Source organism: Eriocheir sinensis, chromosome 32 (assembly GCF_024679095.1).
Source record: "Eriocheir sinensis breed Jianghai 21 chromosome 32, ASM2467909v1, whole genome shotgun sequence".
NCBI classification, from domain to species: Eukaryota; Metazoa; Arthropoda; class Malacostraca; order Decapoda; family Varunidae; genus Eriocheir; species Eriocheir sinensis.
Window position 1 is genome coordinate 15,689,821 of NC_066540.1, and position 27,160 is coordinate 15,716,980.

Genomic DNA, 27,160 nt, shown 5'->3' on the forward strand with positions numbered 1-27,160 from the left:
TCTTGATCAGTGAAGAGAGAGCCAGCATTTTCACTCCTTCATCCCTATACTGTCCAAACCCCTTATGCAAGAGTTAACCAGCATCTTCACTCTTTCATCCCTATACTGTCCAAATCCTCTATGCAATAGTTAACCTGCATCTTCATTCTTTCATCCCTATACTGTCCAAATCCTCTATGCAATAGTTAACCTGCATCTTCATTCTTTCATCCCTATATACCTACTGTCCAAATCCCTTATGCAAGAGTTAATCAACGTATATGTAAAGTCTGATGGAACTGTGCTAAAGTGGCTGAGTATTTTATCATCAGGAGATTTTGTAATTTTCATCATAGGAAATGTTTGATTATGTCCCTATAAGTAAGTAAGAAGGTAGCAGTGAGAAATATATTGCTTTATTTTTGTATTAACTTGCACCAATAAACTTCAGCAAAGTATTATTATGACTATTATTATTATTATTATTATCATTATTATCATTGTTATCATTATCTTGTGTGGGGGGAGTATGTGCTTGAACATGTTTTTTTTAACATGTATATTTTGAAAATGATAGTTAACAGTAAATATTTGCATTACTATCAATATTTTGTCACAGCACAAGTGATATTTTGATAAAGAACTGTTAACTATTTGATTGCAAACATTTATGCATCACTGCAAGTGATTATGAATGGCTTTTATTGGGGATTTCCCTTAGATATTTTTTTTATTTCCAGTGCATTGTGGTGATGTAAAATTTAAATAATTGTTTGCCAGTGTTGTCCTTTTGGAGTTTTAGTACTGTATTGAGAATAAGTATTGCAAAGCTACATTTTGCCATTATATATATATATATATATATATATATATATATATATATATATATATATATATATATATATATATATATATATATATATATATATATATATATATATATATATATATATATATATATATATATATATATATATATATATATATATATATATGTGTGTGTGTGTGTGTGTGTGGCATAAAACTCTAGATATGGAGTAATATAAATGAATTTATTTGGCTCGTTTCCCGGAAAAATCAAAATATGAGGAGATACAATCAATATCTTTATTATTTCTTCATCATGCTTTTCAATAATTCTTTGGCTTCATATTCAGCCTTTCTTCTAACAACTTCTTAAGTAGAATCTGAAATTCAGCATTCTATTTTTTTTTAAAGTCACCTTTTTTATAATAATAATAAAAAAATGTTAATTATAATAAAAAAAAATCTAGTTGACCATTTTATCGAATAAAGGTTATATTTTAAGGATATAATAAGTAAAACTGCCTATTGTAACTTTCTAAGAAGCCTACAGCTACTACTTTAATATGTGGTTCAATGGGGACAGACATCCACCTTAAACCAGAAACAACATGATTGATATAGATAAGAAATAGCAAGGGACCAACCACTGAACCTTGTGGAACACCGCCACCAATTAACCTCAACTTTAAAACTTTCACAGCCATGCACGACCACAGTCATATTCCTGCCAGTCAAGTAATCACTCGGCCGCCCCAGAAAACAGCCTTCAACTTCAGTGCTAGCTAGCATCCTAAGTTACAGTCTATGGTTCACAATATCAAAAGCCTTCTTAAAGTTAAAAAAAAATATAACATCCACTGAAAACCCTCGATCATAGTGATCAGTAATATAGTCATAAGTGTATAGTAATTGCTCAGACACTGACCTGCCGGGTCTAACACCATACTGATAAAGTGAAAGCAACTGACGACGACACCCGACCCTCACGTGACTTACGTATCGCAACTTAGTAACTTACGATGACGTGCGTGGCGCTTCGAGAATTGCGGTGAAGGCGCTGCGTGGACGTGAGTGTGGCTTACGATCACGTGAGGGGTAGTAGTAATAGTAGCCAGACGCGCTGACCACTAGACCACGGAGGACAAAATAGATAGTCAAATAATACTGGGAAAATGGTCACAGCCAGAAAAGGGGTCAATCAAATTAACATTTGATATTCTATCATTTTCAGTGGTAAAAATCAAGTCCAATATATTGTTAGATCGAAGATAAGTAGCCTGCTTGACCCACTGTACAAGACCTAAAGAGCTAAACAAATCAAGAAATTGCTCTTCAAGCAAAGACATACCAACAGGAACATCAGTGGACCAATCAATGGAGGGCAGGTTAAAATCACCAGCCTGAATAAGTTCTTTATCCTCAAAAAACAGATTCAAAGTAGGAGATGAAAGTTATATTGTCCTCCAACGAATTACTTGGAGGTTTGTAAACAACCAAAACAGTGACACCAAAATCAGGCAAACACACCCAACCCATGTTGGGACGGTCATTATAGGTTCTGCCAACCTTAATGTCACCCCTAATATAAACCCCAACACCATGTTTTCTTAGATTAGAAGGAGAGTCATTTCTAAAAAAAAAAAAAAAAAAAATGTAAATAGCTATTCTAACAACAGAGTCACCGATATCAGAATATAGTCAAGTCTCACGCACACCACATAACGCTACATTACAGCCAGACAATAAATCCACTAGCATACTAACTTCATGCACCAAACAATTCCAATGCAAAAGAACAAGAGTAAAGAAGAATTTTTGTACAGGGACGCTAACATCAGTACGCTTGGAACCGGAAAGGTCTTATGATCGTTTTTTTTTTTTTTAATTTTTTTTTTAGGGCAAACAGTACTAGGACGGACAAGAGGGTTAGGCTCAGAGGACACAGAAACAGAAGCAAGGCCTGAGCCACTACCTAATCGGGTTCCCTGACTGGGCAAAGAACCCATATCAGTTCGACCAGCAGCTCTTTCTCCGCAGCTCCTCTCTCTGATATTAAGTTAGATCCCTGGAAATAAAAGTCAAGTACGCCATGGACAACAAACACGGGACAAGAGCCCACAGGAACACACGTCCAACCACAACGATGATGGACTAATAAAGCAAAAATAATCAACTTGGTAAATAAGTCATATTATAGATCATCATCACTCTGTACTGCCTGGGGGTTGGGATGGCATGCTCCTCCCTTCTTTGTCGTTTACTTGCAACAATAAACTATCAATCAATCAATCAGTCTGGGTTAAGGAAAGGATGGTGATGGTTTTCAGGATACACGATGCTACTCCCCCGTTTTGCCAGATTATCGTACTCAGAGCCGCGTATTTACCGGTTTCTGGCCCATAAATGTTGCCAAGAAACACCGGCAATTAGCCATTTTATCGATAATTTTATATGAAGCCAGTTTTGGGTGTGGAGAAGACAGTTTTTAGGGCGGAAATCGGCAAACAGAGGAGGCTGAGTACGACAATCTGGCAACGTTGTGCAGCTACTCTTTCAAAACCACACCGCAGTCCACCACAGTCACCTCCTGGATATTTTGGTGGCGGGCCGCAGCAGCAATGACATCCAGGCCATGCACCACCTCGCCGAAGACCCCGGTCCACGTGCAGCGATCCGTACGGTCCTTCGTGCTGATGGCGAACTGAGCACTGCGGGCGGCGTCATTCCACCCACATGCCCACACAGAGCCAGCTCGAACTGCATTCTGGTAGTCACCCTCGTCGGGGCCAGGGAGAAGAGAGGCTCCACCTTGCCCATTATTGCTCTCATAATCCCCGCCTTTCACCCTCTCCGTTGAGCGCCCTTTGTCCTCCACTGCCCATAACTTGGTACCCACGTATGAGGGACCCCACTGCCCTGTACACAGAAGCACGAACTGTCTGGCACGGGGACTATCTTTGGAAAACCGGATGCGGACCTGGCGTGGCGCGCTGCCAGGCCAAGTCAGCTCCAGGAATACCAGGCACGGGGGAAGAAACGGCAGAACCTCGCTCATCTGTGCGGAGAAAAGTGCATTAGACGAGGCGGATAGACAAGCAAATACAATAATACATACAGGCATAGCTGGGCGTTATCGCGATAAGTTATCGCAATACTTTATCGCTGATAACAAAATCGGGTTATCGGTCATCCGCTACTTATTTATATAAATATCGGTATCTTCGTTACTTTTGTAACCAAACTAGCGATAATCGCTACTTTTTTCCGCCTCTCAGAAAAAAAACCGTTGTCTAATCCCTACTGCGCATGCGTGGCCCAGGCGCCCGGTGTTGTATGAAAAATACTTCGGGGTATGAAATATCTTCGGTGAAGAGATTTCATACTTGGATCACAACGTTAAAACACTAGGTCACTTTTTTTGTTAGACTCAAAAACCACTATATCAGAGAGAAACATCATTCAACTTTACCCAGAAAATGATTATTCACTGCCTGAAATTTGTGATCCCGTTGTAAAGAGCCCAAACAGAGAGCAGCGGCTTGTGTTATCACGTGGCGGCGTGGCGCGTGGCCTCTCAGCTGGGTCTCGAGTGCCGGAGTGAGTGCCAGTGTTCTGGCTCCCAGTGCTTCAGTGCTTCTTTACTGAAGTGACTGTTAAAGTGTTAATGGTGATAAGTAAGAATAACTGAATAAGTAGTGATGGGCCAGTTCACGAGAGACCAGTGTTTGTAAACAAAAGCGCCAGCTTTTGACGGTGGGGACGACAAATAACACAACACCGGTTCAGGCGTTTCTAGTATTACCGTTCATATGTACGTTCAACGTGTGGTTTTCAGGTTTTGTAAGTTTTCAAAAATATAGATAATGAAAATTTGAATTCATCTATGTTTTTTTTATTTGAAATATCAATATAGTATCGTTTTCGCCTATCGGACTTATCGCTAGCTAGTATCGGAATTGTGGATTTATATCGGGTATCGGTTATCGGTTATCGCCTATTTTTGTGTCTCCAGTTAACGAATATCGGTTATCACCGATAAGGTTTTTCATTATCAGTTATCGGGTATCGGGAATAAGGTTTTTGTTATCGTGCCCAGCTATGCGTACAGGTTCATATTCATATGCACACTCACACGTATACACTCTACATATAGAACCATGAACAGACAAATCAGTGGAATACAGAACAAAAATAAGTCGGGTATGCTATAACACTTACATTTTTAAATAAAACAATAAAAAAAACAATGATAAGATAGTTTCAAGAGACGGGGCACTATGAGGTTGACAATGCTAAAAGACAACCCAACTATTGTCTGTTTCATCAGGATATTACAGACGGCCACACCCCCTCATGCACTGGCAGCCAATCGCCGCGCTGGAAAAGCTAACGGCGGTGTCATCAGTCAAGCTCTTCCCTCTTCGTCGAAGCGTCGCTTAGAGTGTGTTTCCGTTAAGAGGTATTATCAAGCGCTAGTTTATCTTCCCCCTTCCAAGCTATCTTTCCGTGTAGTGTTGGTACTACTGCAAATCAAACAAACGTTGAAAACTGAAACGTTTATACATTTTAGGACATTTCTATAATGGAAAACATTGTGTGGCAAATACTTACGTAAACGGTGCTTGATACAGTGACATACACTATATGACAGAAAATTTACATTGATGCGTTTACTTGGTTGGTACCCGTGGCGAAGTTTGTTTCGCTCTCATTTCGTCCCGTCACCTGTGGGCCGAGCTTAGGAGACCTCGTTAGAATAAACTGCTATTATTTTCTTTATTCTCCTCCTGTTCCATGAGACATCTCTTTCTCCTTTCGTTATTTCTCCCTTGTAAATATATTTTTAACTAGCTTTAGAGCTATCAGTGGGTGGAAAATGGTATCATCTATGTTGCTGAGCTTTGCTTAAGCTCCACCCACATGTGACGCCACGAGTTTGGAGATTGGCTGTGGAAAGCCCAGCACGGAGTACCACATACCACCATGTACACGTACGGACTTGGGAAACATGTGCCCGGAGGCCGAAGCCTGTCAGTCCGTCACTTTAAAATTCATCCCAGCAATCTTCATGCTTATGGTTCGAAGTGCCAGCCCTACAAACGCTCAAAAAAGAGAACTGTTGTGAATAGTTGAGACTGAAGGGCGGGGCGTGCTGGTTGAGAGGTGTGTTCCAGTGTTGGCTTAAATTATCATAGGAACCGTGAAATTTTTTCGTGTTCTGGACTTATCAATGGAGAGTTTGTTACTGTTCTTTATCAACATACTGGTTTCTCTTAAAGAAATTATGAAAAAAAACTTCAGGTCATGAGGTTACCGCAGGAAGATAGATGAGATACTGTCTATCATATTACATCGTGGGTGGCTTCTCTCAGACTCCCTGGTGTGTATCATGCCTCCCTCCCTCATCAACCACCCATCATTGGTCTGGACATGCAAATTAAAAGTCTGGAACGCACCTGCAGCGTGGAAGCCCCAGCGGGCAGAGTCTGGTCCTGCAAGGCGTGGAGGTAGACGCTGCACCCGGAAAGTGTGATACTTGCACACTGCCACTGTCCTTTCACTTGGTGAACGGCAAACACTCGGCCAGCCTCCAGGAGACTCCGTGTGGGTTGCCTCAGACTGCACACGTCTTCCACCTGCAAGGGAAAAAGTATCAGTATTTTGATTTTTCCTTCTTTCTAAATCGTAGGAATTTCTCAAGAGTGGAACATGCAGACACCTTTCGAATTATTTGATAAGCCCCATTGTCTTTCACGAATATTTACGAAGCAGCTTTTTTGAGACTATATATACTTTCTCTTTTATCCGGCCCTTGCTCTGCCTCCTTTAAAATAAAACGAAGTAGGAAAAAAATAGAATAAACAAGAGGAAAAAAATCCTACTCTGGAAATAATTTCTTTCTTTTGTATCCGAATATATCTTAAAAGACACCTCTTGGTAAGGGAGAGCAAGGTCACTAGCGGCGCGTTATGTGACTCACCTTCAAGTGTGCTGCAGGCTGTGGATGTACATGCAACCCCTGCAGTCTGTTCGAGAGGGAGGATTTCGGGGCAGGCCGGGCATTCCGAGCCCTTGATGGATGGCCACGTGGATTAAACGTACAGGCTCCTTGACGATTGCGATCAACGGGCCCCGCCTTATTCAGCACGGCCTCAAAGACCACCTCCAGAGTCTGAACGGAATCCAGAGCTTCCGACGATACGTCCATTATCTGAAACAACACCAACGGCTAAAATCTGAGACGAAGATATATAGACAGACGTGAAGAGTGTTCATGCGCAAGAAAGCTAATAGTAGATTGGGGAAAGACTATGAATAATTTGTATTGCAATTTCCTAGATCATTTAACCTCCTGCTTTTATCTAAACATAAGATAAACTTCAGAGGCAAAACTGAGTTGTCCTTTCTTTTTACTAACTTCTGAATTGATGATTTAATGAAGACCGTTAATCCAGTTTTCCTTAAAAGCTGCGCTCACTGTCGTAAAACTTATGAAACAACTATAAACGAAGTTACCAGTGCTTGTCTGCAAACTAAAATACGGACTCTCTCTCTCTCTCTCTCTCTCTCTCTCTCTCTCTCTCTCTCTCTCTCTCTCTCTCTCTCTCTCTCTCTCTCTCTCTCTCTCTCTCTCTCTCTCTCTCTCTCTCTCTCTCTCTCTCTCTCTCTCTCTCTCTCTCTCTCTCTCTCTCTCTCTCTCTCTCTCTCTCTCTCTCTCTCTCTCTCTCTCGAATATCAATGTCTCATTTGGCAGAAATCATTATGATGCAATAATGTTTTTAATTTTTTTTGTATCCTACCTATTTTATCATAGCGTTTAGGTACTTTATATTCCAATTTAATTAATTTCCAAAAAATGAAGAGACCAATCACAGCCGCCGTGATATTCCTTTACCAATTGTGATTCACTCAATTGTTTTCAAACTGGGAATGTGAGAACACCTGCTAACAGTGGTTTCTATTTTTATCTATTCAGGCACTATTCTATTCATTCTGATGCTATTCTATGTATATTTGGATAACTATTATTTTCTCCTGTTGATGAAAGAATTAAGCGACTCACCTCCTTTGTCACAGTGGCACTCTCATCGGAAAGCACTCCCATGCATTCCTCCGCGTTCACCTGTGCCTCCTCCACGCATCGAGTGCCGTCAAGAAAGGCCGTGCCAGCCTCCTGCTCAGTGGAGACGGTCTTTAGGGTTTGCAGGGCGGCACGCAGCTCTTTCTCCATCTCCTTTACCTCCTCCCTCTTGATTGACGTCCTGAACTTCTCGTGCTGCACAAGGTCTTTGGCCGTTCTGTTTTGGTCCATCACTTTCTGAAACTTTCCTTCTAATATTTGTTGCGTGCTGCCCCAGCCCTCCAAACCCATCTCATACTGGTTAAGCTGCGAGTGTACATTCTGACAGGTACCGATGGCAGCCATGATCTTAGTCTCTTGGTCCCTCAGTAAAGAGCGTGTTTTGCCGCTTATACCAGCCGTGCCTTGGACGTTTCTCTGCGTCTTTACCACAGACTCAAGCGTATAATTGATGGGAAACTGCCCTCCCATGGGAACAGTGTGTCTGGCGCGGCAGGAAGGACATGTGATTTGGCCCCCTCGACTCAGTGTATTTATGCAAAGTCCACAGAATGTGTGGCCGCAGGGTAGAGTGCGCGGCCTTTGCACAGAGTTGTCGAATGCATTCAGGCACACATCACAGTCTTCTGGGCTGTAGCCCTGAAACAAAGGAGCAGCATCAAAGAAATGTTTGAAACTAGAAGGACGATCGTTTCAACTCACCCAGTTCCAAGATGCAATACTTAAAGTAAATGTTGTTAGATGTGTCTTGTTCCATTAATCATGTCAGTTTAATTATATATTTTTTCAAGCAAGAGGAAACGGTCAAGGGCAAACAAATAAACAAACAAAAAACCCGGAAAGAAAAGTCTGCAAAACTTCTGCACCTCAAAAGAAAGGGTATGGCTGCAGCCCTCCGTCTCAGCTGCCAGGCAGATCAGTGATTAATTCATATAATTCATTTAATACAAATAAATATTATACTTTTATATTTCATTCAGTATTTTTTTCATTTTTTTCTATCATTTTCTAACACAGAATACTAGCAGATTTGATAAATTAATTACAGAGTAAAACACTTTTCCAGGATTGGCGCAGCGCCAGCCGGCCGGGCTGTAGCAGGGCTGGAGTCATTTAATTAAGCCCTGCGCGGCCGTCCGCCCTCTGTGTTAGTTAGACAAATAGTGCATTACGTCCGTGATTCGTAAATACTAACCAGTTTTAGCACTCTACCCAGACAGCTACTGAAAAAAAAAAAACACGGAAAACCAGTCACATGGGAAAGGGCTTTTTTCGTGACTATAATTTCTTGAGGCTGAAGTATGACATTTTTTTTTCTTCCTCTCAACACAGTAACGATGTTATGCATGTCCCCAGCTCATTGCTCCATGTGTGAAAAAAAAAAGGAAGCGAAAAACTATATAAATAAAGTTTGTCTAATCCGCTAACTCTAGCGCGGAATATCTCGTGCGCCATAATACCACTACCAGTCAGTTCTGGGCACAATGACTGTCATTTCCATTCCTTAACAGACAAGACTTACCATGGAGTTACCTTCCCTCGCCCTGCTTTGAGCCGCCGCCCTGTTCCTCAAAAAAGCAGAGTTCATGACGACTTGAGTTAGCCTGTGAGGATGTGAGAAAATTACTAAATTGAAATGTTTTATCTGAAATTCTCTCTCTCTCTCTCTCTCTCTCTCTCTCTCTCTCTCTCTCTCTCTCTCTCTCTCTGGCCCGTCCCAGAATGAGACCGGCATACAAGAACCACACGCTCAAAGCACAAGTATTTTTCTTTGTTGATAAAACAGAACACTTTTTCTCATCATTTTCCCATGGCAATATGGATCGGAATCTCTTACCTTTTGCAGACCTAAACAACATAGACCTTGCCTCTCATTTCAGTGAGAATATGAAAAATTTTCATTACATTAATACATAATCTGATACGTAATCCATACAAATATAATGTTGATAAAAACAGCAACCTATCTATTGAATGTAACTTAAGTGAACCAAACTATTCACTATTTCTGCAATGATACTCGTGCACATTTCTTATTCCCTTGTATAAATATTTCATTTATTTATTTATTAATAGTTTACCACTCCATCTTGACGGATGTGTTGAACAATGTGTCAGTGAAGCTAATATGGAACACAGTGTCTTAGGGTTCTGTGAAACAGGCCTCAACCATGCCAGCCGTGTGCTCTGTACCGTTGACGGATATTGCAAGTGCTTTACCAATAATACTGCATAAGGTGGAGGTGTTGCAGTCTATTTGAGCAATACATAACTATCTACACTTGAGTACAATATATTCATTGCACTATTTTTTTATGTGTGTGTGTGTGTGTGTGTGTGTGTATGTGTGTGTGTGTGTGTGTGCAATCACCACCACCACGGCCTGATCACGTGTTCAGCAGGCACCCTCCCGACATGAGCAAGTGCTCTTTATCGTCGATCTCTGGGTACTGCCTGGACCTCACACACCGCACACCCCATCCCCCTTGCTCCTAGTCAACGGAAAGAATCAGGCCTGAGCGGGCTCGAACAGCCGCCCTGTCAGACCGTGAAGCCTGGCAGCGTAGCGCTCTAACCAGTTGCGCCACGGTGTGTGTGTGTGTGTGTGTGTGTGTGTGTGTGTGTGTGTGTGTGTGTGTGTATTTACCTAGTTGTACCTTTAAAGGGCCTGGGGTTACGCCCGTGTGGTCCCGTCTCCGTATCTGTATTTGTCCAACTTTAAAGTTTTGCACTCTTCAGGTGTGTGTGTGTGTGTGTGTGTGTGTGTGTGTGTGTGTGTGTGTGTGTGTGTGTGTGTGTGTGTGTGTGCAAAATCTAACTATTAATACGATTCCATTCATGAGAGAGGTATTACTTTTGCAGACAACGCAGGTAATTGCACATGAAGGATATCTAGGCGAATATTGAGGAGTATCTGCAGGAAGTATCTAGTTCAAGGGAGCACTGAAAAAAAGCAAGCAAATAAACAGAAGGAGAAGTATCTTACCCTGAAGGCGACTCTTTGCTTTTCTGATGGATAAAGTAGCGATCAATTTTCACTCGTCACACTTCCGAGTCGAATCGTTTTATTCCTTGATCCAGTTACTTGCTACGTGCCAGGTTTCAGTTCCCAGTGTTCAGCCTTAAACGACGTAGTCTCTCCCTGAATCTCAAGTTACGAATCACATGAGCGCTTTCAAGACACACTATCTCTTCTAGTTGACCGTATCAGTTTATCGGTGCAGGATAACTAACATTATTATCAGTTTATCAGGCAATCAGCGGCCTCTCACGTCATTTCCATAATTTTTTTTTTTTACAACAAAGGAGGCAGCTGAAGGGCACAAAAAAGTGGACAATAATTAAAAAAAAAAAGCCCGCTACTCGCTGCTCACAAAAAGAATCTAAAGAGGTGGCCGAAAGAGAGGTCAATTTCGGGAGGAGAGGTGTCCAGATACCCTGAAATTCCCAGCAACGCAGCTTCGTAGGTTTTCTTTTTTGTTTTCATGTTGTTTTTTTTTAAAATTTACTAACTGCGTGCCTCCCTTCCGCGATGTCGTTGAACAAGTTTTTCTTCTCAGGTTCATTTTATTGCTTCTCAACTCCCTGATGCAGAGTCACTTAATATAATATTCTCAACATCCAGTATTGTCTAGAACAGCCATTAATTAACAACCAGAAAAATTATCTATAATCATATCCTGAAAATACTGAAGATTCTTTGGAATGGAGCGTATGTTCATAAGTGTCGGAAATTGAAAAAAAGGAGAAGCCGGGGTATTTAAAACAGTATTCAATAATTCATCGCTTAATGCAACAAATGGTAGTTCGGACAATTTACGGTTTCACCCAACCAACGATTTTCTCGCGTGGTTCATGTTTTTCTGGTGATAGATGTAGTGAATTGCATGATTTTGTACCTCATTTCAGTCGCAAATGTATACCTTTCGAGTTATGCCTCTTTTCAAGTTATGCCTATCCCCTGCCCTCAACGATCTTGGGGGACCTGCCACCATCACGAGGAGACGAGGCCACAGCACCGACCTCAGCAGAAGACAAGGCCGTGGCACCAGCAGTAGAAGGAGCAGCAGAAGACGAAGCCACTGCAGCAGCATCAACTGTCCCCCCAGTGGCACCAGCCCCAGCCACTGCTCCGTGCGTCCTCCCCGATGGCACGCCGTCGACATCACCCTCAGCACCAGGCGACCTCGGCCGACCACCTTTCACCGTGACGTCACCACCAGCACCACTCTTCGAAGCGTCATCACTGGCAGATCGTTGACTTGATTTTTCTTTAATAATCAACTTGGTATATCGGAAGAAGCAGATTTTCTCCTCTTCACGGGCCTTCTTCATTAATGGGAGCTGGCTCGTTTTGAGTTCTTGTGAAGCCAAACACAGGTCTTCATTAATTAATATGAATACCAGTTCCTTAAAGTTTCCTGGCGTTCCTAATCGCTGCCTCACGGTCGCCGAACCTCTCGAATCTCCCAACGAGTGTTCGTGGTCGCAAAGGAGTGGACGCACCGTTGCCAGATTGTCGTACTCAGAGCATAGTATTTATCGGTTTCTGACGCCTAACTCTTGCCAAGAAACATCAGGAATTAACTATTTTAACGATAATTATAAGAGAATCTCCTTATTGGGGTCCACGAGACAGTTTTGGGGTCGGAAGTCGGTAAATATAAGAGGCTGAGTGAGACAATCTGGCAACGGTGAGTGGGCGGTTCAGTCTGGTGTGCTCGTTCGAGTTTCATCGGTGGTAGCTAAGTTTAGTTTCTCCGCAATCAATTTCGGAACTGTTTTGGCGGCATCCTCCCAAGTTTCACCACCGGATTGTTCTTGAATGCCGGTGATTCTCAGATTGTTCCTTCTATTAGAGTCCTCTTGGTAATTCGATCTCTTTTCTAATTCTTCATGTCGTAGTTTCAGGATGTCGATTGTTGCCGTGTTATCAGTGTCAAATTTCCTGAGCACCTTTACTTCATTTTGCAAGTCCCTTACCTCTGTTTGGGTGTACTCGAGGCTTTTTATCAAGTCAATTATAGTCCCTTCTGCTGGTTGAATTCTCGATTTCAATGCCTCCACTACGATGTCAAGTGCAGTTTTGAATGTCTTATCGAGCTTGTAGAAACACCTTAATGGCTTCAAGGTCCATGGCGAAGACAGCTTGAGCCACTCCGCTGAACTGTCGAAAGTGAGGAGCACTGGTCAGCCGGGGCTATTAGACTGGGCAAATTTTCCGTGGATCTTCAGTCAAACCACGATTTCTGCTAGCGTGGTTTTCATTTGTTTCTTGTTATTGCTGCTGATGATGATGGTGAGTAATACCGTCGTCCTTCAGTGAAATCTACCGTAGCTTTGGAAGATCGTGGACACGTCAGAAAACCACGGAAATATAAGAACGACGCCAGCGGAAATCGTGGTTTGACTGAAGATCCACGGAAAATTTGCCCAGTGTAATAGTCCCTTAGTACCACGTCCAGGAAGGGTGTGTCAAAAATATTAAATGTAAAACCATGCGGAGTTAATATACATGTATGTAACACAGGTAGATATATGCCTTCAGGAGTACTGTGGGTCGAGAGGGTGGGACTTTCAGGTTAACGAGCGACGTAAAACACTAATGAATATAAGATCATGTTATCTCTCTCTCTCTCTCTCTCTCTCTCTCTCTCTCTCTCTCTCTCTCTCTCTCTCTCTCTCTCTCTCTCTCTCTCTAAATTTATTGAGAGTAGTGTGTAAGTATTAGAGACATATTGTACACACTTAAACATAAATACAGTTTTAGTGAACGTGAGGAATCGCCTATTTTTGTCTACATGATTCATTTCTATATACATGATTTATGTATATAGGGAGGCGGTGGCTGAGTGATTAGCGTGACGGCTCCGCGTTCATGAGCTCCAGGAGGGACGCGGGTTCGAATCCTGGCCGCCGCACAGCTGAGGTTTTTCAGCCACCGCCGAGTGGCCTAAGACTACCCACATGCTGGCCTGAAGACCACCCATCAACTGGGCTCTAGATAACCTCTCCAAAGAGAGGCTCAAAGATGAGTTCCGGGGGGCAGCATGAACCAACACAAGATGGCGCCACTATAAACACACGCCTGCGCCAGAACGGGCTGGGTTGACCATCAGGCCCCACCGGGAAGAACCCTACCGGCGCAATAGGCCGCGACGTAAAAAAAAAAAAAAATAGAGAGAGAGAGAGAGAGTAATAGAGAGTAATACTTACACACTACTCTCAATAAATTTAGGGAGAGAGAGAGAGAGAGAGAGAGTCCGCTCGGCCAAATCTACATCACCTCCAATTAAGAAACAACTTATGGTAAGGCGTTTTGTTATTTCACCAATTCCCAAGCAACTGTTAAGTGTAGTAACTGTGACTCCAGCCCTGACAGCGAGGCAGCAGTGTATGCCTATATATCCCATTACAAAGAACAGTGTTACCTAAAGCAATCAGACGCATATAAACAAGCAACATAAAAAGGGGTAACAAGAGCGTCAATAATCCTTTTAATTTAAAGACCCAAAATGTGGTTATCTAACACTGACACTTGAAATGGGTGTAACTTTTATTGTCAGATAAGAACCATGGTCAAAGATAAACTGATATGGAGGTCTCTTGCCTTGAAAATGTATCAGCTCAGTCTGTCAGTGTTGAAGACAAGATAGTGCCATGGAAAGCGTTTGCATTTGATTACTGATTGATAATTCATTTTTTTTCCCATATTCATATACACAGGAAAGGCAGACGCCGAGAGGTGAGTGTGTGTAATTATTGGGTGTATATAACAGCTGTGTAAAGTCTGGCAGATCTTCTATTGTGACGAATACTTAGGAAAATGAAGGTTGTAGTCACGCCTATCTTACGCCACGAGAACAATCTACCCAAGTCTACTTATACCTCTATGTTGTCAAACCTCATATAATCTAAGTTAGCATGATATACCGACATTATTTCCTTCCTTCAGCTGATTAACTCTAAAACAACACTCCATCGTCTGTTACCCTCTTCCTATGATATAAATGTTTTCGATATATGTATTTAGCAAGACACCTCTTACGTAAATGGATAATCTTGGGATGAAAAGCACGAGTGAGTGGGGACTTAAGGAGACCGTTGGAAGTGGAGGTGTTGGATGAGTGAAGCGACGCTGTCCATGGTGTATGTTCCCCGTTTTCAGGGGCTATTACACTGGGCAAATTTTCCGTGGATCTTCAGTCAAACCATGATTTCCGCTGGCGTGGTTCTCATTTGTTTCTTGTTATTGCTGCTGTTGATGATGGTGAGTAATACCGTCGTCCTTCGGGGAAATCTACCGTAGCTTTGGAAGATCGTGGACACGTCAGAAAACCACGGAAATATGAGAACCACGCCAGCGGAAATCGTGGTTTGACTGAAGATCCACGGAAAATTTACCCAGTGAAATAGCCCCTTTAGCAAGTCTTGTATACCTTTTTCTAGGAGCAGAGAGTTTATTCTACCTTTGGCCAGACTTCTTTACGGTAACAAAGCCTGCACTATTGAAATTATTAACTAACAAAAAAAGTTATAGATTCACATACAGCATTGCTAAATAATCTTTATTTAAGCTTTATCGTAAAAGTTTATCATCGCGATATCTTAGTGATACGCAAAAAATCTGAAATACTTTATAATACTCGTATTAAAAAGACTCATTATAACTGAGCCTAACCAGCAAGACCTAAATCCTTTACTGTAATCCTTCAATCGTGAACAGTTTTTGTGTAAATAACTGATTAAATGTCAGTATATCAATAATTAATCTCTGTGTGAGGTGGTTGACGGGGACAGCAATTTTTATTTGTCTAGAAGCTTGCTATTTTTTATCGCCGATCAACAGATTGTCCATCTTGTTGTTGTTGTTCTCTTCAAGTTGTTTTCATTGCTTACCTATGCATTGTAGAAATGACATTGTATAATAACATTTGTTAGCCCTGATGAACCCTACAACATGGCGTCATAGTTTTTTTTATTTTTTTTATTTTTTATTTTTACGTCTTGGCCTGTGGCGCCGGTCGGCCTTCATAGGGCAGGCCTGATGGTCGGCCCCAGTCCGTTGTGGCGCAGGCAAGTGTTTATAGTGGCGCCATCTTTACTTTCCAGCATTTTCCATTTTAGACCCCTAGTTGCATAATAATTAATATAAATTGTTGGGGGGTTGTTAGAGGGTCAAGCGACGCCGATCTAGCACAGGTTTTGTGCTATTAACACGTGTTTATTCTCAAATGTTTGCGCCAGCATGTGATTTTGGAGATAAAATTGTTTCAATGTTGTTGTTGTTGTTGTTGTTGTTGTTGTTGTTGTTGTCGTTGTTGTTCTTGTTGTTAATGTCGATCTTTGTGGTGATGGTGTTGGTGGCGGTGTTGTTGATGGTGGTGGCAGCGGTTGTGGTGGTTGATTATTATTGATAACATTGTTACTAGTTTTCCTTATATTAGTATGTAAATTATACATACACGAATTTATATAAATAACATATATATATATATATATATATATATATATATATATATATATATATATATATATATATATATATATATATATATATATATATATATATGTGCTTGACAGCATGACTCTCCTCTATATTTTGGTACTGTAATTTCGTACTTGAAAAGAATAAACGCAATGCACACACACACACACACACACACACACACACACACACACACACACATATACACACAGCCATGTGCACACATGTACACACACATGTAACAATATGTGCACACACCGGTGCACATGCATATAAATCTACGCACACACACATTGTACACACACACATGTAACCACTAATATGCCGTCTATGCCCTCCCTGACCTCGGCCCTCAAAAGGCTTCTGAACCCGACGGAGTGTCTCATACTGTTGTCAAGAACTGTGCTTCTGTACCGACATCTTGCCTGGCCAAACTCTTTCATCTCTGCATATCAACATCTACCTTTCCTTCATGCTGGAAGTACGCCTACATAGAGCCTGCTCCTATGAAGCCTGCCCTTTTATTTCGTTTAAATCAAATAGGACAACCAAATATCCAAAAGGATAAATTGTCTTTAAAAGAACAGACCGGCAACTCTCGCGGAGGAGCGCCGGGTTACAAAACCTTTTCCATCAGATACAGTTTGGCAGGATTTTTTTTATATTTTATTTTATTTTATTTATTTAATTATTGTTTTGCTTGGGTTTCGCGGGCCGGATTGGGATGTTAACCCAGTAAGTCAGCAAGGTATACATAATTATATGTGAAAATTTCATGCCAATCAGATAAATACAAATGGCAAGGCAGGGATGAAATGGAAAAAAATCTGTAGGAGCCAATATCTCGGAAAGTGGTTTTTACACTACAAAAAATTTCACAAAATCGGTAAAAAGTCTGACCGACTTTTGTTAGGTATCAGTTAAAACTACAACTAAAGGACAAATTTTCCCATTGATAAAATTTAAAAAAAAATGCAAAACGAAAACGGGACACAGTGGGCCAGGCCATTCCCTCGTCAACAGTTCCAACAGTATCAATACACTAGACTCCGTTCTCTATAAGCTCTCGATGAACGACATTACGCTTAAATGATTACATGGTTAGACTGGCGCGAGAGTGCCATGCTAAAGAGTAATTATAAGAGCAGCAATTCATATTCATTGAAGCCAGAAATAAGTTAGAAGTTGTTATTCGTCTTTTATGGAGTTGATAATCAATTTGTATGCTTATTAAGTAAGACAGTCAGGGCAATATGGAAGACCTTGAATTACGTCCGTCAATGTTTAGATTCACATGTTCTTGAATTTTCTTCTGAAGCATGTCAGGTCGACTAACTTTCTTCTATTTTCACAAGATATCAAGCGGACAGAGTCGAGGGTGAGAGTTGGCGCATGGAGGGTCGCAGTTTAGCCAACAAAGAGCGGGGTCACACCGGACGCTCACCGCTACACACGGCAGCCTACAACGGTCATCTGTTGAAAGTGACTGACTTGCTGCAGCGAGGCTCACAGCTGGAAGCCCCAAGCCGCCTACCCTCTGATAATGGTAACATTCCTTTCCACATGCGCGCGCGCGTGTGTGTGTGTGTGTGTGTGATTGTCTCATTTGCCTCTAAGGGCACCTTCTTCGCCTATCTACTATATGTATTTTCTTTTTCTTATATATATACATATATATATATATATATATATATATATATATATATATATATATATATATATATATATATATATATATATATATATATATATATATATATATCTCTTTTACTTTTTCACCAATGATCATGGTTTTACAGCATTTAGTATTTCAATCCATTCCCAATAACGTGACGATCTCGGTTTTTCCATATAGGTCATACTTTTTTTCTTTAATTAAAAAAAAAACTTTATTCATCATGCAAAAAGAAAAGGAAAGAAAAAAAAGAAAAAAATAGATCGTCAGTTTGTTGCTATTAATATGACTTTGAAAAGAAAGTTTTTTTCATAAAGATCCATCCATAAATAAGGGCACTATTAATTTTTTTGTTAGCAAAATCTAAATTTTTCAGGAGCCAAAAAAAAAGATAAGTTTATTTATTTAGTAATAAGTCTGTTTCTTTTTACCCCACAACAATGATTTTTAGCAAGAAAGTACTTCAATGCTTCCCTAAACAGATGCCCAAAAATCAATACCATAGAGTTATTTATCCAGTGAGCCTCTGCCGGCGCTCAGCGCACCTCAGCACTGGGGGTTATCGAGAAAGCAGTTTCCTCACGAAGAGTTGTTTTTGTGTCCTATAGTGAGCCAAGTCCCATCACATGTAACATCTACATTCAGTACACCTGTGTTATCAGAGCTGGAGTCCAGTTTTGCGTAATGGTGGAAAACACATCTTTGAACTTGTTCTATCTTTTCAGAGTACTTCTTGAGAATTTCAGTTGTGGTCTTCTCTTTCATTTTATAAAAAGACGTAGTGCTCAAAGGGTGAATTTTCATATATGAAACTAGATCAGAATAACCACTGTAACCTAAGCCATGCCCAAGACAGTGAAACACTAAAGCAGCAACAGTACCAGCCACTGACTCCTGAGCCCCGTTATCAAGCTGCACATTGTCAGGGACACGACACTTCACTGCAACACCTGTGTCACAAGATGATGATACAACCAGTTCAAGTAGACCAAAACATGTGGTACACACAGGCTCTGCTGCACCAAATGCGTTTTGAATGGTCTTTAAAGATACAACTATGGTGTGGCCATCACTTACCTGATGTGAGGCCACGCCTCTGACCTTTCGTACCAGTGCCTCCCTTTTCTCAAGAGTTGACTGTCTGGAACTTCTTCGATAAATTCTTGGTCTACTGAGGCAACAGGTGCACAGGCTGCAGGCTTGAAACCAGACGTCGACGCTACAAGTCCATCTGAGCTTCTTGATGCCTGTAATCTCTCTCTCTCTCCAGGCTGTTATCACTTTGGAGCATTGCCACTTTACTCTTCCTCCTACGCATCTTCAATTCTTGATAGAAAATGCAAAAAAAAGCCAGTCGAAGCGGGGAGGACGCTCCTTCTCTCTGTGTCAACACAGCTGAGCCTGGGGGTTGGGGAATACGGGGACCAGCAGGGGCAGGCTCCATTTTCCCGCAGGTTATGCATCAGAGAAAGTGTTAGTATTGAAGGGATAGCTAGAAAAAAAGAAAAAAAAAACATATTTTTTTTAGGAATATTCGGGAAAAAAAACGGCGAGGAGGCGTGGCGGCGCGACGAGGCAGACCTTTAAATAAATAACCGAGACGCAAGGAATCTTTTAAAGGTCCGCGAGGACCTTTAAAAATGCGACAATCCACATACAATAGCCTTTGAACCTGCAAAAACATATTTTTCGATTTTTTTTCTTTTTTCACGACAAAGGTGTCCTTAAGAATAATAATGACGTAACTTCTGCTTACAGGAAGCCACGCGCTTCACCTGGCAACCTTGAACCGTCACTTGGCCGTGGTGGATGAGCTTCTGAATAGAGGAGCCGACCCAGACGCCGCAGACCAGAGAGGTATGGCAGGGCAAATCAGGAAAGGGCAAGGGTCACTGTAGTCTGTCTCACCGATTGGGTCTAAAACAATGTCCATGTTTTGACAATGGCAGCGATCCTTTACCATTAGTGAAACTATTGTGGCGGGATGGATAGGGCAGCTACGCCTTTGAATTTTCGGTATTATCATTTAATCACGTGCTGATAAGTAGTGTATTCGACACAATATATTTACTCTGTGGTTGAAATTATATCAAGAGACGTTGACCTCAGGTTTTCAAGGTGTGCAGACGTGCTCTGGCTAGCTCTGGGTTGACTATGTCTGGTGGGGGCGAGAGTGAGGTGTGTGGAGACGTGGCCGGAAGGGTGGCTGACGGAGGAGCATGTGGAGTGTGGAGGCGCGGCCGGTAGGGTGGCTGACGGCGGTGCGGTGGAGTGTGGAGGCGCGGCCGGTAGGGTGGCTGACGGAGGAGCATGTGGAGTGTGGAGGCGCGGCCGGTAGGGTGGCTGACGGCGGTGCGGTGGAGTGTGGAGGCGCGGCCGGTAGGGTGGCTGACGGAGGAGCATGTGGAGTGAGGAGGCGCGGCCGGTAGGGTGGCTGACGGAGGAGCATGTGGAGTGTGGAGGCGCGGCCGGTAGGGTGGCTGACGGAGGAGCATGTGGAGTGTGGAGGCGCGGCCGGTAGGGTGGCTGACGGAGGAGCATGTGGAGTGAGGAGGCGCGGCCGGTAGGGTGGCTGACGGAGGAGCATGTGGAGTGTGGAGGCGCGGCCGGTGGGGTGGCTGACGGAGGAGCATGTGGAGTGTGGAGGCGCGGCCGGTAGGGTGGCTGACGGCGGTGCGGTGGAGTGTGGAGGCGCGGCCGGTAGGGTGGCTGACGGAGGAGCGGTGGAGTGTGGAGGCGCGGCCGGTAGGGTGGCTGACGGAGGAGCGGTGGAGTGTGGAGGCGCGGCCGGTGGGGTGGCTGACGGAGGAGCGGTGGAGTGTGGAGGCGCGGCCGGTGGGGTGGCTGACGGAGGAGCGGTGGAGTGTGGAGGCGCGGCCGGTGGGGTGGCTGACGGAGGAGCGGTGGAGTGTGGAGGCGCGGCCGGTGGGGTGGCTGACGGAGGAGCGGTGGAGTGTGGAGGCGCGGCCGGTGGGGTGGCTGACGGAGGAGCGGTGGAGTGTGGAGGCGCGGCCGGTGGGGTGGCTGACGGAGGAGCGGTGGAGTGTGGAGGCGCGGCCGGTAGGGTGGCTGACGGCGGTGCGGTGGAGTGTGGAGGCGCGGCCGGTGGGGTGGCTGGCTGAGGTACATTGGAATTGGTAAATTCTCTCTTGAAGAAAATAGAGGAGTTGGAGAAAACTGTGGAGGCCATGAAGGAGGAAAATCGAGTCCTTCTTTCATCAGGTTCTCAGTCAGGCGATGTACATAGCACACCGTCTGTAGATGGAGGCTGGACTGGTTGAAAATCGTGGGGGCCGCCTGAAGCTGAAGAAGTCCACTCCTGAGGGTGTGGAGCGCCGCAACTCGAGGGAGGAGGAAGCAGTGGAGGAGCAGGTGTTGTAGGTAGGGTTAGCTGACATGTTACTGTTGTTTGCCTAGGCCTAAGTGAAGAAAATTTAAAGTTCCTGGTATTTGCAAAGGCTAAAGTGAGAGTAATGTTGACAATAAAGCTCCCGGCAGGATATTGGTGTTATTAAAAGAGTAAATGTGTAGTACTAAACAGTGTATTACTTTGATGTAAAAACAAACAATTCTTTGGCAGGGTTCCGACCACTGCACATTGCTGCACAAATTGGAGCTGAGGATATTGTGGAACGCTTGCATAAGGCGAACGCCAACCTTAGCACGCGGACCAAAGCAGGTATTACATTGTGTTTTTCTGTCCTTTACATATTATTCTTTTCCTTTCTTTTTTCTGTCTGTAGACATCTGACCTAAATTTTTCCAAGACTAGCGCTATCATTTTTAAACGCTTTAGGACCTCCAATCCCCCACATCCTGATATCGTAAGTTATTATCCCCATAATACCAAAGTTGTACCGAATCCTGACAATATAATCCTGATAATATAATGTTTTGTGCCGGCAGTTATGAAGGGACAGTATGTGCCGAAGTTGGCGCTAATAGTTATTTAGCAAAGATAGTAGATGCTGATGTTGACACCGGCAAATGAATAAGACTGCAACCCAATCACTGGTAACAATACCATTTTATGAACAGGTTTGCAAGGGGTGCATTTGGCGGCATGCAATGGACATATCGGTGTACTCAAGCTGCTGCAGGACTACCACTGTAACCTGGCGGAACCTGACTCCAACTTGGCTAGGCCTCTCCACTACGCGGCAGACATGGGGCATCAGGAGGCTGTCAGGTGGCTGATAAAAGCCGGTGTCTCCCTCACCGTGAAGGATGGGGAAAATAACAGCGCGGCAGACCGCGCCAAACTGAAGAACCATCACGCCATCTATAACGACCTGACGGAAGCAGAAAAGGTCAGTCGTTGCGGGAACAGACGTGACGTCGAGTAGGCGAGTATGGGAGTGACCTTGATAGACAATTTATAGTCCTCTTTTTGAAATCAGAAGAAAGCCAGGAAGGTTATGGCACAGACAAATAATGAATGCTCTCCAATTATGTCAACAGAGAAGTGTCATAAAGCACAAGAAAGGGATGAAGCAGCGGTCCACGTCAGAGTTGCTTTTCTCCTACCAGGAGCGGTCCTTTAAACTTCAACGGCCCAAGTTACTCACATCTTCCTCTCCACATCTTTCTTCGTCTTCCGCTCCCTCTACTAGTTCATACCAGGGCCAAAGGACCTTTGACCCTGGTTCATGCATCTATGCGCATACGCCTCATCCAAAAACCATATCCACCGTCCTGCCTGACACAGCGGCGAAGCTCTGTGCCACGCTGTCTCCACAAAATACTCCCACACAAAGTTTACAGTCACCCCAATCCTTGCATGTTCCAAAGTCCCCTCCACCACAACGCTTACATCTAAAAGCATCCCCGATTCAAAGAACTTCCTTTCAAGGCGTACAAACACCTCAGTCCCCACCTACTCTGCCGCTACATGATGGACAAACTCTTAAGCCATCCATACAGAGAATGAAGTCCACAGAAAACAATGTAGGATCAATTGAGTTTCATGGCATTTCCTTGAATTCCTCGCCTGTAATTCTTGATTCTTCTTCGTCCCCTTCCATCGAACGTCCTTCACCATCAGTTTCAAGCGTCATTTATTCCACAGACACTGTCACTTCTCGCAGCAGCACTTCATCTCTCTCATCATCTGATCTTTCGCAGTCTCCTACAGCTTTCATTTCCACTCCTCTACCCTTTCCAAAAGAAGGAAATTCAGTAAAAAACAGAGAGAATAAGGTAAGTACAGTCTATATAAGTAAGTATATGAATGCGTGTTGATGATGAAGTACCCAGAGAGTTATAATGAAATAGCTTCATATACATTTAAGATTGGTTTATTCTAAAGTCATGGATGTGTACAAAAAAATAAAAGAAAATTACCAGGAACTCTCCCTCAATTGAAATAAGAAAATGACGACCCATAAAAATATTGCAATATCAAGAATCCACCGATATGTTGATGCTGACACGAAGTCTAGACATGGCTGCTTTTTTATATATGTAATGACTACAGCTTTTCTTCTTTGTACTTTCTTTCAACAGTATAATTAAAGATTCAGTCAGCATTCAGGAGACATGTTTAACTCGTCCGCTGCGATTGGCACGGATTTCGCCTTCACTGGTAGTCTGGTAACATTATACTCCCAGGTCTTTTTCTGCCTCTGTGGTGGATAGTGGAGTGTTTCCCATGTGTATCGGTGTGCTGGATATCCCCTCCCAAGGTGCAGGACTTTACATTTTTCTTCATTGAATTGTAGCAGACACTTTTTGATCCATTCCTGTAGCTTGGTGAGGTCTTCTGGTAGGAAATCCGCGGCCAAAGGGTTAATGAACGGTCGTCTTGCAGGTAACAGACGGCTGCAGTCTGGGCCATGGGGAGCAAAATCATCCTGGCGAGTCACACCATCAGGTAATCTTACTATTACTACTACTGATACTACTATCACTACCACTTTTTTTTTTTTACAGCACAGGAAACAACTCAAGGGCAACAAAAAGAAAGTGAAGAAAAAAAATCCCGATCAACGTTGGTCCAAAATGCAAAAAGCAACGAGTGGCCAAAAGAGAGGTCAATTTCGGACGGAGAGGTGTCTTGATACTCCTCTTGAAAGAGGTCAAGTCATAGGCAGGAAGAAATACAAACGAAGGAAGGCTGCTCCAGAATTTACCAGTGACGGAGATGAAGGAATGTAGATGCTGCTTAACTCTTGCATAAGGAGTTTGGACAGTATAGGGATGAGCTAGAGTAGAACGTCGAGTGCAGCGGGGCTGCGGAATGGGGTGGGTGGGTGGGGGGGGCACGCAGTTGGCAAGTTCAGAAGAGCAGTCAGCGTGAAGATATCGATAGGAGGTAGAAAGAGATGCAACAATGCGGCGGAATTTAAGAGGTAGATGACTGTCAGTAAGAGGAAGGGAGCTGATGAGACGAAGAGACTTAGCCCCGTGTGTGTGTGTGTGTGTGTGTGTGTGTGTGTGTCTATAAAGTACTTCCTTTACGTATTCAGCATGATATATTAATCTCACTTCTTTTCCCTCCCTCTCTCTCTCTGGATCTGCAGCAGGCTGCTGTTTTGGACCTGTATGTGCAGGAGGCTGTCCGGCCCTTCAAGGAGGGCCCTGACGTATATCCGTGCACCAGTAACCCTCGCGGCATCGTCATCATCCTGAACAACAAATCCTTTCACGACCATCCAGAGCTCACCAGATATGGGTCAGAGTGTGATACTAAGAATCTGGAAGACGTGTTTCGCAAGATGGGCTACAACGTTCATTCTCGCTATGATCTCACACGCGAAGCCACGCTAGAGTGGTTCCGAGAAGTGAGCAACTACTCCATTCTGGGGTCCGTGTCATGTCTCTTTGTGTTTATCTTGAGTCACGGGGAAGGTCCGAAAATGTTCTGCACCTACGATAACAAAGTCGTGAGCCTTGACGAGGTGCGGAGGTGCTTCCTGAACAAGTCGTGTCCTAGCTTGCGTGGAAAACCGAAGATCTTCTTCAGCCACTTCTGTCGTGGTACCGACGAGGAGACTGTAAGTCAGTATTCCGTAGATGCCAAAAGGGAAGCCTACAAAGATATGCTCTGCTTGTACTCTTCAACGGAGGGCTTCCAGGCCCTAAGACATGAGAGGCTGGGCACGCCGTCAGTGAGGGCGCTGTGTCTGACTCTGGCGAGCTACGCTCACTGCACACATTTTCGTGACATCATTAGAAAGTTTCAAGAGCAATACGAAAGTATGGAGTGTGCAACGTCTCCAGAGGTTCAAGATTTTAAGTTTAAAAAGTACTTTTACCTCAATCCAACAGGAGATAGTAGATAAAATTAACTTGTAATCATAATGTAGCAACAACCTTGAGTTCTTTGCCTCTCATCCACACTTTGTTTCAGCAGCGGAAGCAGTTTACTGACAAAAACAAAACAAATCGAAAGAAAAAGAAAGTTCGCAAGGCGCTCCTCCGCCTGCTCCTGTAAATTATATAGAACGAGAGACCAAAAATGGGTTGATTTCAGATGAAGAAGTGTCATGGTACATCTCTATCAACGGAGTTCAAGTCGTAAGCAGTAGGAAATACAGCCATAGGAAGGCCGTTCCAAAGTATACCAGCGAAGGGGATGAAACAATGAAGATGCTGGTTAACTCTTGCAAAAGGGATATCAATAGCATTAGGGATAAGTCAAATTCGTGTGCAGAGGGACCACGGGAGGGGTGGAGGTACGCAGCAAGCAAGTTCACAAGAGCTATTAGCATGAAAATGTCCATAGAAGACAGATTAAGAGGCAACACCGCCGGAGATAAAGAGGTAGAAGTGTCAGTAAGAGGAGGGGAGTTGATGAGACGAAGAGGCTTTGAGTACACTCTGTCAAAAGGAACTATATGTGTGAACCTCCCCCCCCCCCCCCTTCCCAAAAGATACCTACTCCATACGAGGTCGGACAAGACATTTGTATATGGACAGCATCTGTGAAGGGAAAGCGATGCACAACTCCTAACCTCTAGGCAGCTAATTTAGCGAGAGGAGATATTTAAGTCACAGGCAAGACAAGAAATAGATCGTTTATGTTTAGTGTAGAAGAATGAGACAGCTGAGTGTTGTCAAAGAATGGGGAAGAGGTGATGTAAATTGTCCGTTGTAAAATGTAAAATGGTAAAATTGTTCGTTGAGTTAATGTACAGTTTTTTTGTACAACATTTAATGCATACTTTGGTTATGTAGTTCCGAACAACGGTGAATCTCGCCAGGAAGTTTTACGGCGGATTGTCTTGTCCCACGGTGTTATTATGGACTTACTCAGTATATGGCATATCGCACGAGTACATGGCATTGTCGATACCTGTGTAGATGAACAAAGTTCCGGATCTTCAAGTCCCTTGCGCCCCCTGTCTTACTCTGTGGCTGTGATACATGAACATTAAATTGGAACTTGGAGAAGGGGATTGATGCATCTGGTAATTAGTGTCTACGTAGAATTATGGAATATCGCTGGAATGACCGTGTCAAACCGACGACTACTACGTGAGACTGATTCGAAGCATAGTCCGTCAACGCCAACTCTGGCTATACGGATAAAACTTGAGTGGAGGAGGTCACTGGGACGCTCACTGAGTTCGTGGCTTGAGCAGGTCGATAGATCCTGCCAGGAGGAACTCAACATGAGAAAGAGGCTTGCATGGGGACTCCCCCCCCCCATTCCTGGAGTTTGTGTCGTAGTGTGGGATAGGTGACGCGTCCCCCGGCGTACGCCCCCATTGATTGATTGATTTCTACAACATGCCTCTCTGTTTGAACACAACCACATGCACACAAACGTTTTCACCGTGGTATGCGACCGCGCCCCCTCTTGTTCACCTCCCTGTCTCCCACGCTAGAGCGGCCACTTACCAGGAACCTTGTGATAGATAGTCTATTATTCACGTTGACAGTATGCCTGTTATTATACATAATGTGTAACAAAACTTGGGTAAATATCCTTGTACGTCGGGCTTTTTTTTATTATTGTTTTTTTTTCTGTGCCCTTGAGCCGCCTCCTTTGTTGTAAAAAAAAATAAAAAATAAAAAATGCCGTGAGGAATGACTCAGTGTAATATCTGATACCCTGTAATATCCCAACCTTGCCTCTTTAAAATCTTTCACAGCGTTTCATATGTATTCCCTAACCAGTCTGCGC

The 27,160-nt window shown here is 43.3% G+C and overlaps 2 protein-coding genes across 6 annotated transcripts; one reads left to right on the forward strand and one right to left on the reverse strand.

Annotated features, from left to right (window-relative positions):
* Positions 1-1,072: 1,072 nt before the first annotated feature.
* On the reverse strand, positions 1,073-19,291 carry LOC127006256 (uncharacterized). Of its 4 annotated transcripts, none has more exons than XM_050875894.1 (6): positions 19,108-19,291; positions 9,390-9,471; positions 7,850-8,506; positions 6,767-6,997; positions 6,243-6,422; positions 1,073-3,841 (listed from the first exon to the last, which is right to left on the reverse strand). In XM_050875894.1, exons 2-6 carry the CDS (start codon positions 9,453-9,455, stop codon positions 3,332-3,334), a joined length of 1,644 nt encoding a protein of 547 aa, XP_050731851.1. In that variant the 5' UTR covers positions 9,456-9,471; positions 19,108-19,291; the 3' UTR covers positions 1,073-3,331. The 4 variants fall into 4 exon arrangements, with proteins under 4 accessions (XP_050731851.1, XP_050731850.1, XP_050731848.1 ...); XM_050875893.1 differs by having other exon boundaries at positions 19,141-19,288; XM_050875891.1 differs by lacking the exon at positions 19,108-19,291 and adding an exon at positions 11,891-12,048.
* LOC127006255 (ankycorbin-like) lies at positions 14,165-27,130 on the forward strand. 2 transcript variants are annotated; one of them, XM_050875889.1, is made up of 8 exons: positions 14,192-14,612; positions 17,711-17,901; positions 19,789-19,887; positions 21,611-21,709; positions 22,069-22,340; positions 22,492-23,229; positions 23,840-23,902; positions 24,552-27,130. In XM_050875889.1, exons 2-8 carry the CDS (start codon positions 17,748-17,750, stop codon positions 25,311-25,313), a joined length of 2,187 nt encoding a protein of 728 aa, XP_050731846.1. In that variant the 5' UTR covers positions 14,192-14,612; positions 17,711-17,747; the 3' UTR covers positions 25,314-27,130. The 2 variants fall into 2 exon arrangements, with proteins under 2 accessions (XP_050731847.1, XP_050731846.1); XM_050875890.1 differs by lacking the exon at positions 19,789-19,887 and having other exon boundaries at positions 14,165-14,612.
* The last annotated feature ends 30 nt before the right edge of the window (positions 27,131-27,160 follow it).